Genomic DNA, 12,194 nt, shown 5'->3' with positions numbered 1-12,194 from the left:
TTTAAAATGTTTCTATTTTTTCCCATTTTTCTTACAACAGACAAATGGCCCAATCCTATGGGCTCAGTAGCAACATGTCATCAAACACTCTGCTGTCACAACACCCTCCATGCCGCAGATGCAGAATTTGGCTTCCAGAAGTAATTCAAGAACAAGATGACGTCACCGCCAATTACCTTCACATTGCAAGATCATTAAGCAACCCTGAAAACTGTTGCCTCCTGGCACCACTACAAATAACACACTGCTGCCCAGCGATTTAGAGCTGCTGACGGAAGTGGTCGGCAGCTCTGCACAACTACCTCCAAGGAGCCTGGCCCCTGCACCCAGATAAGTTGGTGGGAGGGGTAGTTTGTGGGCAGGGAGGGGGTGGTATGGAGGAGTCTTGGAATGGGGACGGGGAAGGCAGGGGGTAGGTAGGAAGGCAGGTATCTTGGCAGTAAAAGCACATACCAGATCCTATCCCGTTTTCCAACCAGCTGTGCCCCCTTTTTTGGACTTATACAATCTACATAACTGGCATGGGTCTAAGGAGACCCATATAGGTCAGCAGGTCTACCCAGAAGTTTAAAAGTTTTCTGCTTACCACTGGTTAGCTTTCTGGTCACCCCGCTACCACCACCACCAGATGCAGCACATGCTGTCAGTACAGTTGCATCATGTACAATAGTGAAAAATAGGATTGGTCTAAAACAAGGGTGGACAAACCCTGGCCCACAGGCCATTTGTGGCCCTTGGGGACCCCCAATCTGGCCTGCAGAGTGCCCCCAAGTCTCCAATGAGCCTCTGGCCCATCTGAGACTATGGCAGCCCGCGCTGGCCCGTGACTACTAATGTCTCCCTGTGCTTCTGGCTTGGTCTGCATGTTTTCACTGTGCAAGAGGTGTGTGGCAAACAGTTCATAGCTCTCATATGCTTCTACATACCTATATTATAGTTCTCATGTGTATTATAAATAAGCTCAGGAAAATTCATTCATATAAGTTCTGTCACTAACGTATTCATTTATGTAAATTTATTTGAATTTGAAATACAAACTCTTTTTTTTTCCCCAGCACCTGACACAGTGTCAGAGAGATGATATGGCCCTCCTGCCAAAATGTTTGCACACCCCTGGTCTAAAACACAGCTACCCTTTTAATAAAGGGAGCAATTTACCTAGTACTGCTGTTGTGTAGTTTTAATTCAGTCCAATGGAATTTATAACAGTGGCTTCTGGAAACTCCTGTTATTATTTATGGTAATTATACAGCAAGATCTATGGTACAATTAACTGAAGAGTTCATACAAGGTTTGACACAATGTGTTTGGTTCTGGTATCATATACTGCCTAACAGCCTGAACTATGACTCAGGACTTGCCTGGTTTGAATTCCATGAACTCACTTGCCTAAGGCAAGCTGTTCCCTCTCAGTGTCACAGCTGCAATACGGGTATAACACCCTACCTTATTTGTTTTTGTTATAAGGACTTTGTTGATATAAGGACTAACATCAAGGTAATGCACAGGAAGCACTTTGAAAATGCAAAAGTATTGTACAAATTACTACTCTTGGACTTGTGGAATCCTCCTTCCCTTACATGCAGCGATTTCCTCTCTCTTTCCTGGTTTGAGGCAAACCACAGTTGCTGTTCTCTCCAAATTGTGGTTTGCCTCAAACTAGGGATCACCATGCTTGAGAAGAAAAGGGAATGCATAAGGATTCAATCCAGCCAAGTAACTCCAAACCATGCTTTGGCATTATATCTGTACCACTTCATTATGTCTTACCTTCACAGGTTTTATTGTCTTTCATAAGAGCATATCCATTATAACAAGAACAGCGATAGCTGCCTATATTGTTTTTACAGATCTGTTTACAACCACCATTTTGCTCAGCACATTCATTAATATCTGGAAATAGATAAAGACAGATTAGTGGAGTTTTCAAATTACATTAGGTCACTGTAGGGGGAAGTTACCTCTAAATAAAGTATCGCTTATTAGCTGTTCAGACTGTTACTATTCATCTTAGCAGAGCATCTTTTCTGCTGGTGTTTTTGCGTGTGCATAACAGAGACTGCAAACTCTCTGGGAAACAGTAATAACCACTTTTCAGTGATTTTGCTATGTAAATAGCTTTGTGAACTTTTTTTCCAATTAGTATATGGTAATTTCAAAACATACATCAATTTATCACTTCTTCTAATAGCAAGCTTGGTAATCCTGCACCTATCAGTACAGCAGTGAAAGGGGTCCACCCAAAGATAAGGTAGGGATTTCAACACTCTTGAAAGGTATGCAAATGAATAGTAGTTTGTAATTTTTTAACCCACAGATAAAAATTTTTTAAGATAAAGAATTTATAAATTTTTTATAGATACACAGATAAAGCATTTTTTAACCCACAGATAAAAAAAGAGTTCTTAAGTATACAGATGTTGGAGCCAAATATAACCAAAGTAAAACATAAAAATGACAAACATGACAATAGATGCAAAGAGAAAAAAAATTAACTCTTTATTACATATTGTTCCTTAGTACAGGAATAGAACAGATTAAATAATGGGGTCAGTAACAGGGATACTATTACACACACACAAAAATCTGAATAGGGGCTTGTCAGTTTCCCATTCAGTGTAATTAGGGTTCAAAATGACCCCAATACTGTCAGAGCACAGTATACACAACAATTTACGAAACATAACTAGAAGTGTTGGGGCATGAAACACCACAAGGCAATTAACTTCACCAGGAACTCAAGCAGTACGGGACTGAAAAAGAATGAAATGCTTTATCAATTTTTTTTTCACTTCTCCAGGTAAATTTAACCCCACTATTCAAGTGAGGGTTTACAAAGAATAAAAATCTAAAAATAACAAGGATCAAACATGCCTTGCTTTGTGAAAGATCTTTTATAGGCCTTGAGCCATTGCTAGACCTGCATTCATTCATAAAAGTTCCATCTCTAATATATTCATTTATGTAAATTTATTCAAATTTGAAATGTAAATTAATTCTTCCCCCCCAGCCCCCGACACAGTGACAGAGAAATGATGTGGCACTCCTGCCAAAAAGTTTGGACACCCCTGCCTTACAGTGTCATGGAATACAGGAATACAGTGCATTTCTGATTTTGGAAATCAGATCAGTGGGTACACGCCAACCCCAAGTTTTTCCCCCCCAAACTCTCCCATGTAAGTGGAGAGGGAGAAGTAAACATAGGCCGCCCCCTCCGTGCTGCAAATGGCTCAGATCTGGGGCTAGATGAACAGATTCCTTTTACGCAATCAGTCCTAAGTATAGACCAATCACAAGAAAATATTAAATTTCTTCTTATCCCCTGGTACTATTTGCTTTCCTTTCCCTCATGTACCTCTGGGTTCAGTTCCTTCCTACCTCCGTTCCCCTTGAAGCTTTTCTCCATGTCCCGCCTTTGTTACCAGCCTCTTCTCATCTCTTCTTTGTCTACCCCAACGACTCCTTCAACCTCCTCTTTGTTGCTTTTCCTCCACCTACACTCGCTGCTCTTTCTCCCTTCTGTCTCCGCCATCCTCTTTGTTACCCTAGGCCTGGGGTCGGCAACCTGCCATTCTGGAGCCGCAAGCGGCTCTTTCAGCCTTTTGCTGCGGCTCCGTGCAGGGCCAACCTGTCTGGGGGGGAGGGGCTCACCCCTCCCGCGACGCAGCCGCCACTCACCAGCCTGAGCGCACGAGTGCAGCTCCCACGCATCCTGTGGCTGCGCCCCATAGGAGAGGGCGCAAACGGGCTAGCGGAGCAGCTCCTGCCCAAAGAGCCCGCACCCGCCGCCGCCGCCGCACATTCCCTCCTGCCCCAGCCGCAGCGCAAAAGCAAGCAATTGAGTGCAGCTGCTCAGTCCTCCTCCCAAGCTCTGAGCACAATCCTGTGTCTCCTCAGAAGTAAGCCCCATTGTGCTTACTCCCAGGAAAGTGTGCCCAGGATTACAGCCTTTAAGCTCCCTACTCAGCATTCCCCCTGTCACTCACTCACCCTCTCACTGCTCCATTTCCTTCACTTGGAAACTTGAAAGGGGTTTGGAGACCCCTGCACCAGATGGTATTCTGTATATGTTTGTATACTGTATGTGTAACATACTGCATATGTAGCACCAAAGCATATTTCATTGTTGGGAAGTAATCACTGTTAGTATGCCTTTTATTTTATGCAGTTTTGAACTCTTAGCTTGTTTGTTCAGGAGCTAAGAACAGTGAACACTGTTAAATAGTACTAAGTGGTCTTGTTCAGAGGTAGTATTGTGTGCAAAGGCATTTACAAAAGTACAGAAGTAAATGACTGTAAAGAATGAGCAGTTCACCTGTGCACAATCTAAAACAGTTGTTCTCCAACTCTGGGTCTGGACCTGATTTTTAGTGGGACCTATAAGAGGGGAGTGTATTATATAATTGGGACCTGTAAGAGGGGAGCACAAACTATATATGCAGTGTTATCTTCATTTTAGATGTCAAAAGGGTTTTGTGGCTCCCAAGGTTTTCTTTTTTCCAGAAAACGGATCCAAATGGCTCTTTGAGTGTTTAAGGTTGCCGACCCCTAGGCACTGCATCTTTCAAGACCTCCAGCCACTTGCCAGCTGGGAGCGACTTGGTGGTCAGAACTGATCCTCAGAGAGCTGCATTTTGGCAGCCAGAGGCCTGTGTGGCACTGCAGAGCCCCACTGTTCACACAACAATGCATAAAGAAACAGCCCAATCCTATCCAGGTCCAGCCTTGCTTGGGATACTGACAGGGTCCCAGCTTTTCAGTGACACTGACACAGCATCCGCTGCATATTGTGGACTGACTGGGGACCAGGCTGGCCGGGAGAGGTAAGTAAAGAACATTTTTACTTACCTCCTCTGCTGCTCCCTGGTTTCCTATGGGCCTACTCAGATCTATGTCAGCTCTTTTGCTGGTGTAGATCTGTTAGAGCAAAGGAGGCGTGTCAGGCCCGGATAGGGACTCCAGATTTGGCGAACATCGGTGCCATCCAAATCCACCCTCTGTACCGATCCCTCACCACTACTATGGCGATGGGCCATCTCTGCAGTGCCATTACCAGCCTTCTTGACTTTGCACTAGTGGCTGCGCTCCACAAACCATCAGAGAGGCAACCATGATGGCAGACCATGGGATATGCTGGCAGACCTCATGGTCCACCAGCTTATTCCATGGATAGTATTGGGTCCAAAGTCTTGTCCAGCCTGGCCTCCTCCTTTGCCTGACTACAATTTGTTATCAGAAAGATAGAACAGGAGAAATATGAAACAAAGCTTACCTTCCTTGCAGAGTTCTCCTTGCCAGCCTCTTTTGCAATGGCAATGGAATCCACCTTTCAGGTCTTCACATACTGTAGTACCATCTTTAAAACAAGGGCTTGGTGAACATTGATTTGGCAAATCTGTGGAGAAAAAAATTCTTTCCTGATAAGGGAATACTAACACTATTATTTTACTGTTGTTTGCTAACCAATCTGCCCAATGACATAAATTGCTATAGAACCTGCCCTCATTTGTGATTGGAGACTTGGGCAGGATACTGAAGATCCAGTTGACCCTACACTGTCTGCCCTGGGAAGCATTTGTTTCTCCATTACTTCCTACAGCACAGTACACTGAAGTAAAACAAACCAAAACAAAAAACTAACAACACAGCATAAAACACTGTTCATGTTCTAAAATTTTCTGCACTTTTCTAAAGAAAAGAGAAGACTCTGAATCTTTCTCTTGAGCACAGTGATTTTTCACTCATGGAGAAGTGTAAAAGGGAGATTACCAGAGGGAGATTCCAGCAGTCAAGTGAGTAAGCTCCACATGACAAGAGATGTTTACAATTCTGCCCCTAATTCTATTCTGTTTCAAAATATGATAGGACTGCATCTGAACTAAGAGGTCACTTTATACCCTAAACCTAACTAATCAGTGCTTCAGGTGATAAGAGTTTATCTTCAATCTTAGCACAGAGTTCTGCAATTAGAAAGGAACTCCACTTCTTAAGAATTGGCATGTGACTACCTTTTGCCAAAGAACCTGAAATACCTTTAATATTTTACTTTGAAACTCAGACATTCTAATAATTTACAATGTCTGCAAAATGACTGCTAAGGAGAGTCTTACTGAAAGGCAGAACAATCTCTGGCACTGACTCACAAACACCTACAATTTATTCCTTTCTCAAATCACTGGTACAACATTAAGCAAAACCTTGAAGAAAGGAATGTGGAAGGCCTCAGAAAAGAAGGAAGCTAGATGAAGGTGCATCTCATACAAAAGAAGGAACCTTGGTCAAGGTGAGTCTTACACACAGAGAGGTGTCACCACGGTTTGCATCACCCCCATGATGGACCTCCTCCCATACCAGACCATACACAATACATTACAATATCATATGAATTACTGAAATGCAGTGGCAGCACTAGGGTTGCTGTAACTTCCATTAACTTTATTCTTACAGAACAGAATGTTATTATTTCATCAACACTCTTGTTCAAGAGATAGCTTTAAAAGATGGTTTGTTTTTAGACTATATATCCCGATATGGTTTTCACTCTCAACCTAGCAGAATTTCCAAACAACATCTTTCTCTACCATTGTGCTAAGAACATAAGAACAGCCCCGCTGGATCAGCCAATAGGCTCATCTAGTCCAACTTCCTGTATCTCACAGTGGCCCACCAAATTCTCTGATTAGATGGTACTGGTTTGTATTCTTAGGAGTGTGTGGGAAAGAAAGCCTGTGAAAATCAACTTCCCCACCTCCTCCCTCTGTGCAGCAGTCCTCTATGTCCCCCAAAAATTGTCTCTGAAGGGTCAGCCCCAGAACAGGACTGCAGAATTAAGGGAAGAATGACTAACACACAAACACACGCCTTTGTACAAACAGAAGCATGTTTGCAGAAGAGGCTTAGAACACAAGCCATCTTGTATATATGACTGATTCTGACAATATTGATTTTGTGTAGTCAAGGATTTGGAATGTTATGAACTTCCACATCTAACCATCTTTGTTCCTTAAATGTTGCATCCCATGATTTTTAGGTGTCTTTGCTTTTACTTTTTCCATTTTGCTTTCTGATGATGGTGGGGAAAGTGCTGATTATCCTGCTGACATATTCTCATCATTCCAACTTCTCCAACAATGTGCTTAATTTCCTCAGCATAACCTATCCACTGAAATAATTACCTCCAACTACACACTGCATCTATGAAATGGTATCAAACCTTGGCTCACAAACAGCTGACTACATCTTCTCTTGCAATCTGGGTGTAAGAGTCCAAATGCACTAAACTTTGCACAATTCCTTCTATATGATATGTTCTATGATGTTTTATATTCTTCATAAAAACCAACATAATTACAATACTTGACATCCACCCTCCACAATTATATCTAGATACCTAATAATAAACATATGATCAAAACTATGCCCTACAAAAAATACAGACATTGCAAAGTAATACATTTAGAATCAACGTGTGATTCAGAATGACTTCACATGACCATAGAAAAGTCTCTTTGGATTTGCATTTTCTTCTCAATATTTATTATGCTCATATGAATTCACTTACATGGGAGAAGATCACTGAACACCACATCTTAGAAAATGTGGCAGTTTTCCAGAAGATTTGCCAGAACATGGGAAATAGTGATCCTACCATGTAGGATGATAGAAGCAGTTATGTGAATCAGTCCATAATTGTTGCATGTAAAAGTCACCTCATACCGACTTGTTTCAGGTCAGATGCAGCTGTGTAAAACAAGGCTTGACAAACCTGCTTTGAACTGAGGAGTCAACCCAAATATTTCAGAGCCAGAAAATTGTTCACTTTACAGGTTTTAATGCAGCCCCCCCCCCCCAAAAAAAAGTCATGTACCACCAGTGAACTGTATAGATTAGATTATACATATAAAGGAATGCCCCAGTAGCTGCAGGGGAGTTCCATTTCAGAACCCCTCATAGTTAAGTGAAACAGCGGATAACCAGGGATGCCTCCCCCCACCCTTCAGAGGTGAGGGAAGCTGGGCTCCCTTTACCTCTGGAGGCTTTCTGAGGCCTGCAGAGGCCATGAGCTTCCCCAGGCCTCCCAATGCCTTACAAGGCATTAAAAACATCAGTTCCGGTTTTATTGCGAAAACGGAAGTCACTTTTTCACCCTTTTTGCCATTCTGTGGCCTGTAGCGACAGTGGGCAGTCACATGTGGCCTCCATGGGCCTCAGAAGATCCTCCAGAGACAAGGGAAACCCAGTCCCCCTCGCCTCTGGAGCGGGCTTGGGGGGGCCCTGCTGACCCAATCCAGGGATACAGGATATGTGGATAGGGCCCCCCCTCCATACATAAACATTAAAAAGCACCTTTCTAACTCCTGAAGTAGGAGAAGTTGGCAAATGTCAATGTAAAGCAAAGACATCTAAAGATGTTGATAACAAATAAATTACAACAATAAATTTTTTTAAAGTTAAAATTAAATTACACCAAGGCTGCAATCTTATATACTCTTATCTGGGTATCCTACTCTTTTCTGGTCCAATCCTATCCAACTTTCCAGCAGTGATGCAGCCCAAGATTGCAACATTCCCTTACCTTTAGAAGGCCTATTTGACTGCTGTCCCACAACAGAATGCAGCACACCCCACGTTGCCACAGCTGCATCAGCACTACTAAGTTGGATAAAACTGGGGCCTTAGTCTCATTGAACTCAATGTGCTTTCTCCCTAGTACACACGTGCTGTTCATGCATGGCGTTCATGCATATCTGTCCACCTGGTGAGCAGACTTTTCAGGTCCACTTGGGCGCCGTGCAATGTCTTCCTTGTTTGGACAAGAGGGACACTCTGGGCAGTTGTGGTTGCCCAGACATCCTGTCGTGCGGCCTTCTGGGATGCCAGACAGACAGCATGACTGCCCACAGTGTCCCTGTCCTCCGAACGATGAGGATGTTGCACAGCGTCCGGGTAGAACACTCAGATACGGTCCAGACAGAGACCGCATTCTGGGCATGCAGCAGGTACAACTTTGAGGGCCACAGAGGACTTACTGCAGGAGGGGCCAAACTTGCTTCATGTAAGAGTCACATACAATAAACTTCAGATGTTTAGACAGACACAGGAGAGATGTCTGAGAGTCGTAATATTTTAGAAGCATTTAAATTCTTAAATATATTTACTCACCATGAACATTAAACTTATGTTTTCATCCAGTGGATTCTCAGCTTACATCTGGCAAATAATTATAAAGCTTGAAAATTTCTCATTTACCTTTTACATTAATTTTGATGAAAAAGGGAGCTCAGCCAACATATTTTGGAGAGCTGCATATTGGGGGGGGGGGGCCTGTATCCAAAGATCCCATATCTACAGTCTCACTTGTCTGTGGATCAGAGCCATGAGGCTCCCCGCATGTCGCCTCGCATGTGACCCCTCCTCAGGCGAGGGGAGTTCTGCTCCCGTAGCCTCTGGAGGGTCTTTTGAGCATAGAAGAGGCCAGGTTCAGAATGCCCTTCAGAAGCCCAAAAAGTCACTTCCAGTTTTTGGCCAAAAATCGGAAGAGACATTTTTATGCCTTTAAAAGGCATTAGGAGGGCCAGGGTTTCTGATCACTATTTTGAACACTTCTAAGGCTTGGGGAGTCTTGCAGAGATATCTGTGGTGCTCCCCGCACCCCCAGGAGGCTGGCACAGGTGAAGGAAAATTTAAAAACTCCCCGTCCCCAACAGTGACGCGATCCTGGGGATTGTGTCACTGCTGTCTCCCCGCCCCTGTAAAAACTTAGTGCTTCCTAAACTTCTGAGGAGAACCTTGGGAACCAGTGCTGTATCGTGTGAGAAAAGACCGTTCCAAGAACTGTCCCCTCTCCCTCCGGCAACTACTTCACCTGCACTTCTCCCCAATCCAATAGCTCTTGTTGCTGCTGCTTTGACAATGACATCCAACCACTCCAGCAGCTGAGGCAGTGGCCATCATGTTCTACAACAAGGGCTGCCCCTCAGATGCAGCCTTTCCCTTGGCACCAGCAGTTGTGAAGTTGACTTGAATTTGTCAAGTCCTGGTATGAAGACAGCCCCAGTAAAGTTTGGGATCAGCAGTCATCAGATTAGTACTTGCTGAGACCCACTGACCAACAGGGCCCTAATGCAGGCTAAAAATATTATTATTATTATTATTATTATTATTATTAACAACAGTATTTATATACTGCTTTTCAACAAAAAGTTCACAAAGCAGTTTACAGAGAAAATCCAATAACTATGAAATAAAATATGAGAAAATACCACTGCAATCACCGTTTCTGGCTTTGAGTATGTCAGATAAGTATAAAATAATAAAATATTAAGTCTAACAATGAGAAGCAGGAGGGTTTAGTGTTGCATAAGGCAATGTTGTCCACCACATTGTGCCGCCATCCTTGCAGACTCATGCCACTACAGGCTCCCTCCACTCCGTCTGAATGTCTCAGGTATGTATGGCAGTCAAACTCAACTCAACTGTGCAACCTCACCATAGCTGCCACTCACTTATTCACCTATACTCTCTCTTTGGCCCAGCCTCCTCCTGGTGGCAGCAGCAATAGCATGGAGCTGCTACGGGTACTAACCAGATGTGGAAAAGGAACCCCATTAGTACTCTGGTGCTCATGGGCCCGCACAAACCTGCTGCTGAAACTGCCATTTGTTTTTCTTCTGTAACTGCACAAGAACATGTAACCAAAAAGAATTCTTCTGCATCAAGTAAAAATGGTTTTGTAGTAAGCAACTGTTTAAGTTATGCTCTTTAATCCCTAATTTAAAATGCTGCCACGTCTGTTTTTAGCAAATCTGTCTCAACTCTAAAGGGGCATGACCTTGAAAGCTTAGTGGAGTGCAGGCTGTATCTCTTTCAGTGAAAAACTCCCTACAATTTGGCTAGCTGATATGATCAATTTTACCAGATTGCAGTAAGATACTAAGAAGTGGAGAGAAAAAAAACTGGTAAAAATATGCCAACACTTCCTTTTCCCCACAGTTATGGATTACCCACATGTTTGTTTTTTTTTTACACATTTACAAAGTTATAGAGACTCATTAACGAAACATATTTTTTTGGAAACATGACTGTCTGGAAATTTTTTTCCAATTCATAACATTGTCTTGGAAAAGCAGAAAGATGGAAATGCCATGCCTGACCCAACTACAACCACAAAAGACCCTGGGGTGGGGGAGGCAGGACAAATTGTTCTAAAGAGGCAAAAAAGATTCTACTGGGAAGGACAAGAAGAGGTACGGACAGTGTAAATTTTGCTGAATGTTGATTGGAATGGCTTCTCATCTATGCCAGACGTCCCCCCAAAACCCAGTGGTACTATATTTAATTATAATATAAATATTAGAAATGCTTACTATGCACGCATGTATGGAAATGCGGACTTCTGGTATATGGTGATCCATATGTTGCAGTACAATCTGAAGAAAAAAAAATTCTTATTAAGCTAGATGCAAAATTTGCTTATTTCCAATCTTCTGATACATTGTTCTGCATGTTTGGTTGTTTCACTGGAATGCAATTCTCTTGGGGGGAAAAACAGCTCCCAATGCTACAAAATTTGACTTCATCTAAATATTTTGACTTCCAAGTGCAGTTGCACAGTTAATAATCCTGTTTTGCAATATAACTTTTCGAATCAATATTGTGAGGGTGTTAAATGGATATCAGTACCACCAATACTATTCCACCTTAGTTTAAAAATAAGTTTTGAAGAATCTACTCAATAAAGCACATAGATTGTAGTGTTTACCTGTTTACCATAAACACAGTGGTATAATAATCAGCAGTAGATTTTTGCAGGTGGCCTGTATGTTCCTATTCAGTGATTTTCCAGAGAGTAACTAAATGGTCAAGTTTTGCTTCAACATTCAAACTAGTTAAGCATCAACACACAGCCATCCTTATCCAGCAAGTGGCAATGTACATGCAAAATGGATGTCCTGAGACTGAAAACTACAACCTAGAAGACAGCAGAATTGCCTTGAATAGTAGTGACTATCCAGTTGGGGGACAACTGAATTCACCCTTCTGCTCAGCCTGTCTTTTCTAATCAGAGGATCAAGACCGTTCAAGGAACCAGTTGGATGATCATGCACAACAGGACAAGAGAACATCCACTAAAATTGGCAGGAGAGTTAGAACACACCAAAGGAAATATTTGTAATCTGCTTGTAATTAATCTG

General features: G+C 42.7%; 1 protein-coding gene across 2 annotated transcripts in view; it reads right to left on the bottom strand.

Annotated features, from left to right (window-relative positions):
- GAS6 (growth arrest specific 6) overlaps window positions 1-12,194 on the bottom strand; it is a 68,923-nt gene that overhangs the window by 28,957 nt on the left and 27,772 nt on the right. Inside the window, exons 4-6 of one of the 2 annotated variants that reach the window (XM_066621755.1) lie at window positions 11,367-11,429; window positions 5,273-5,395; window positions 1,771-1,893 (exon numbers count right to left, since the gene is read on the bottom strand). In XM_066621755.1, the coding sequence (XP_066477852.1) occupies window positions 1,771-1,893; window positions 5,273-5,395; window positions 11,367-11,429 (309 nt within the window). The remainder of the gene's footprint in view (window positions 1-1,770; window positions 1,894-5,272; window positions 5,396-11,366; window positions 11,430-12,194) is intronic. The other variant, XM_066621756.1, reaches the window with a different exon arrangement.

Source organism: Tiliqua scincoides, chromosome 3 (assembly GCF_035046505.1).
Source record: "Tiliqua scincoides isolate rTilSci1 chromosome 3, rTilSci1.hap2, whole genome shotgun sequence".
NCBI lineage: Eukaryota > Metazoa > Chordata > Lepidosauria > Squamata > Scincidae > Tiliqua > Tiliqua scincoides.
This window is presented reverse-complemented; position numbering and strand designations above follow the sequence as displayed.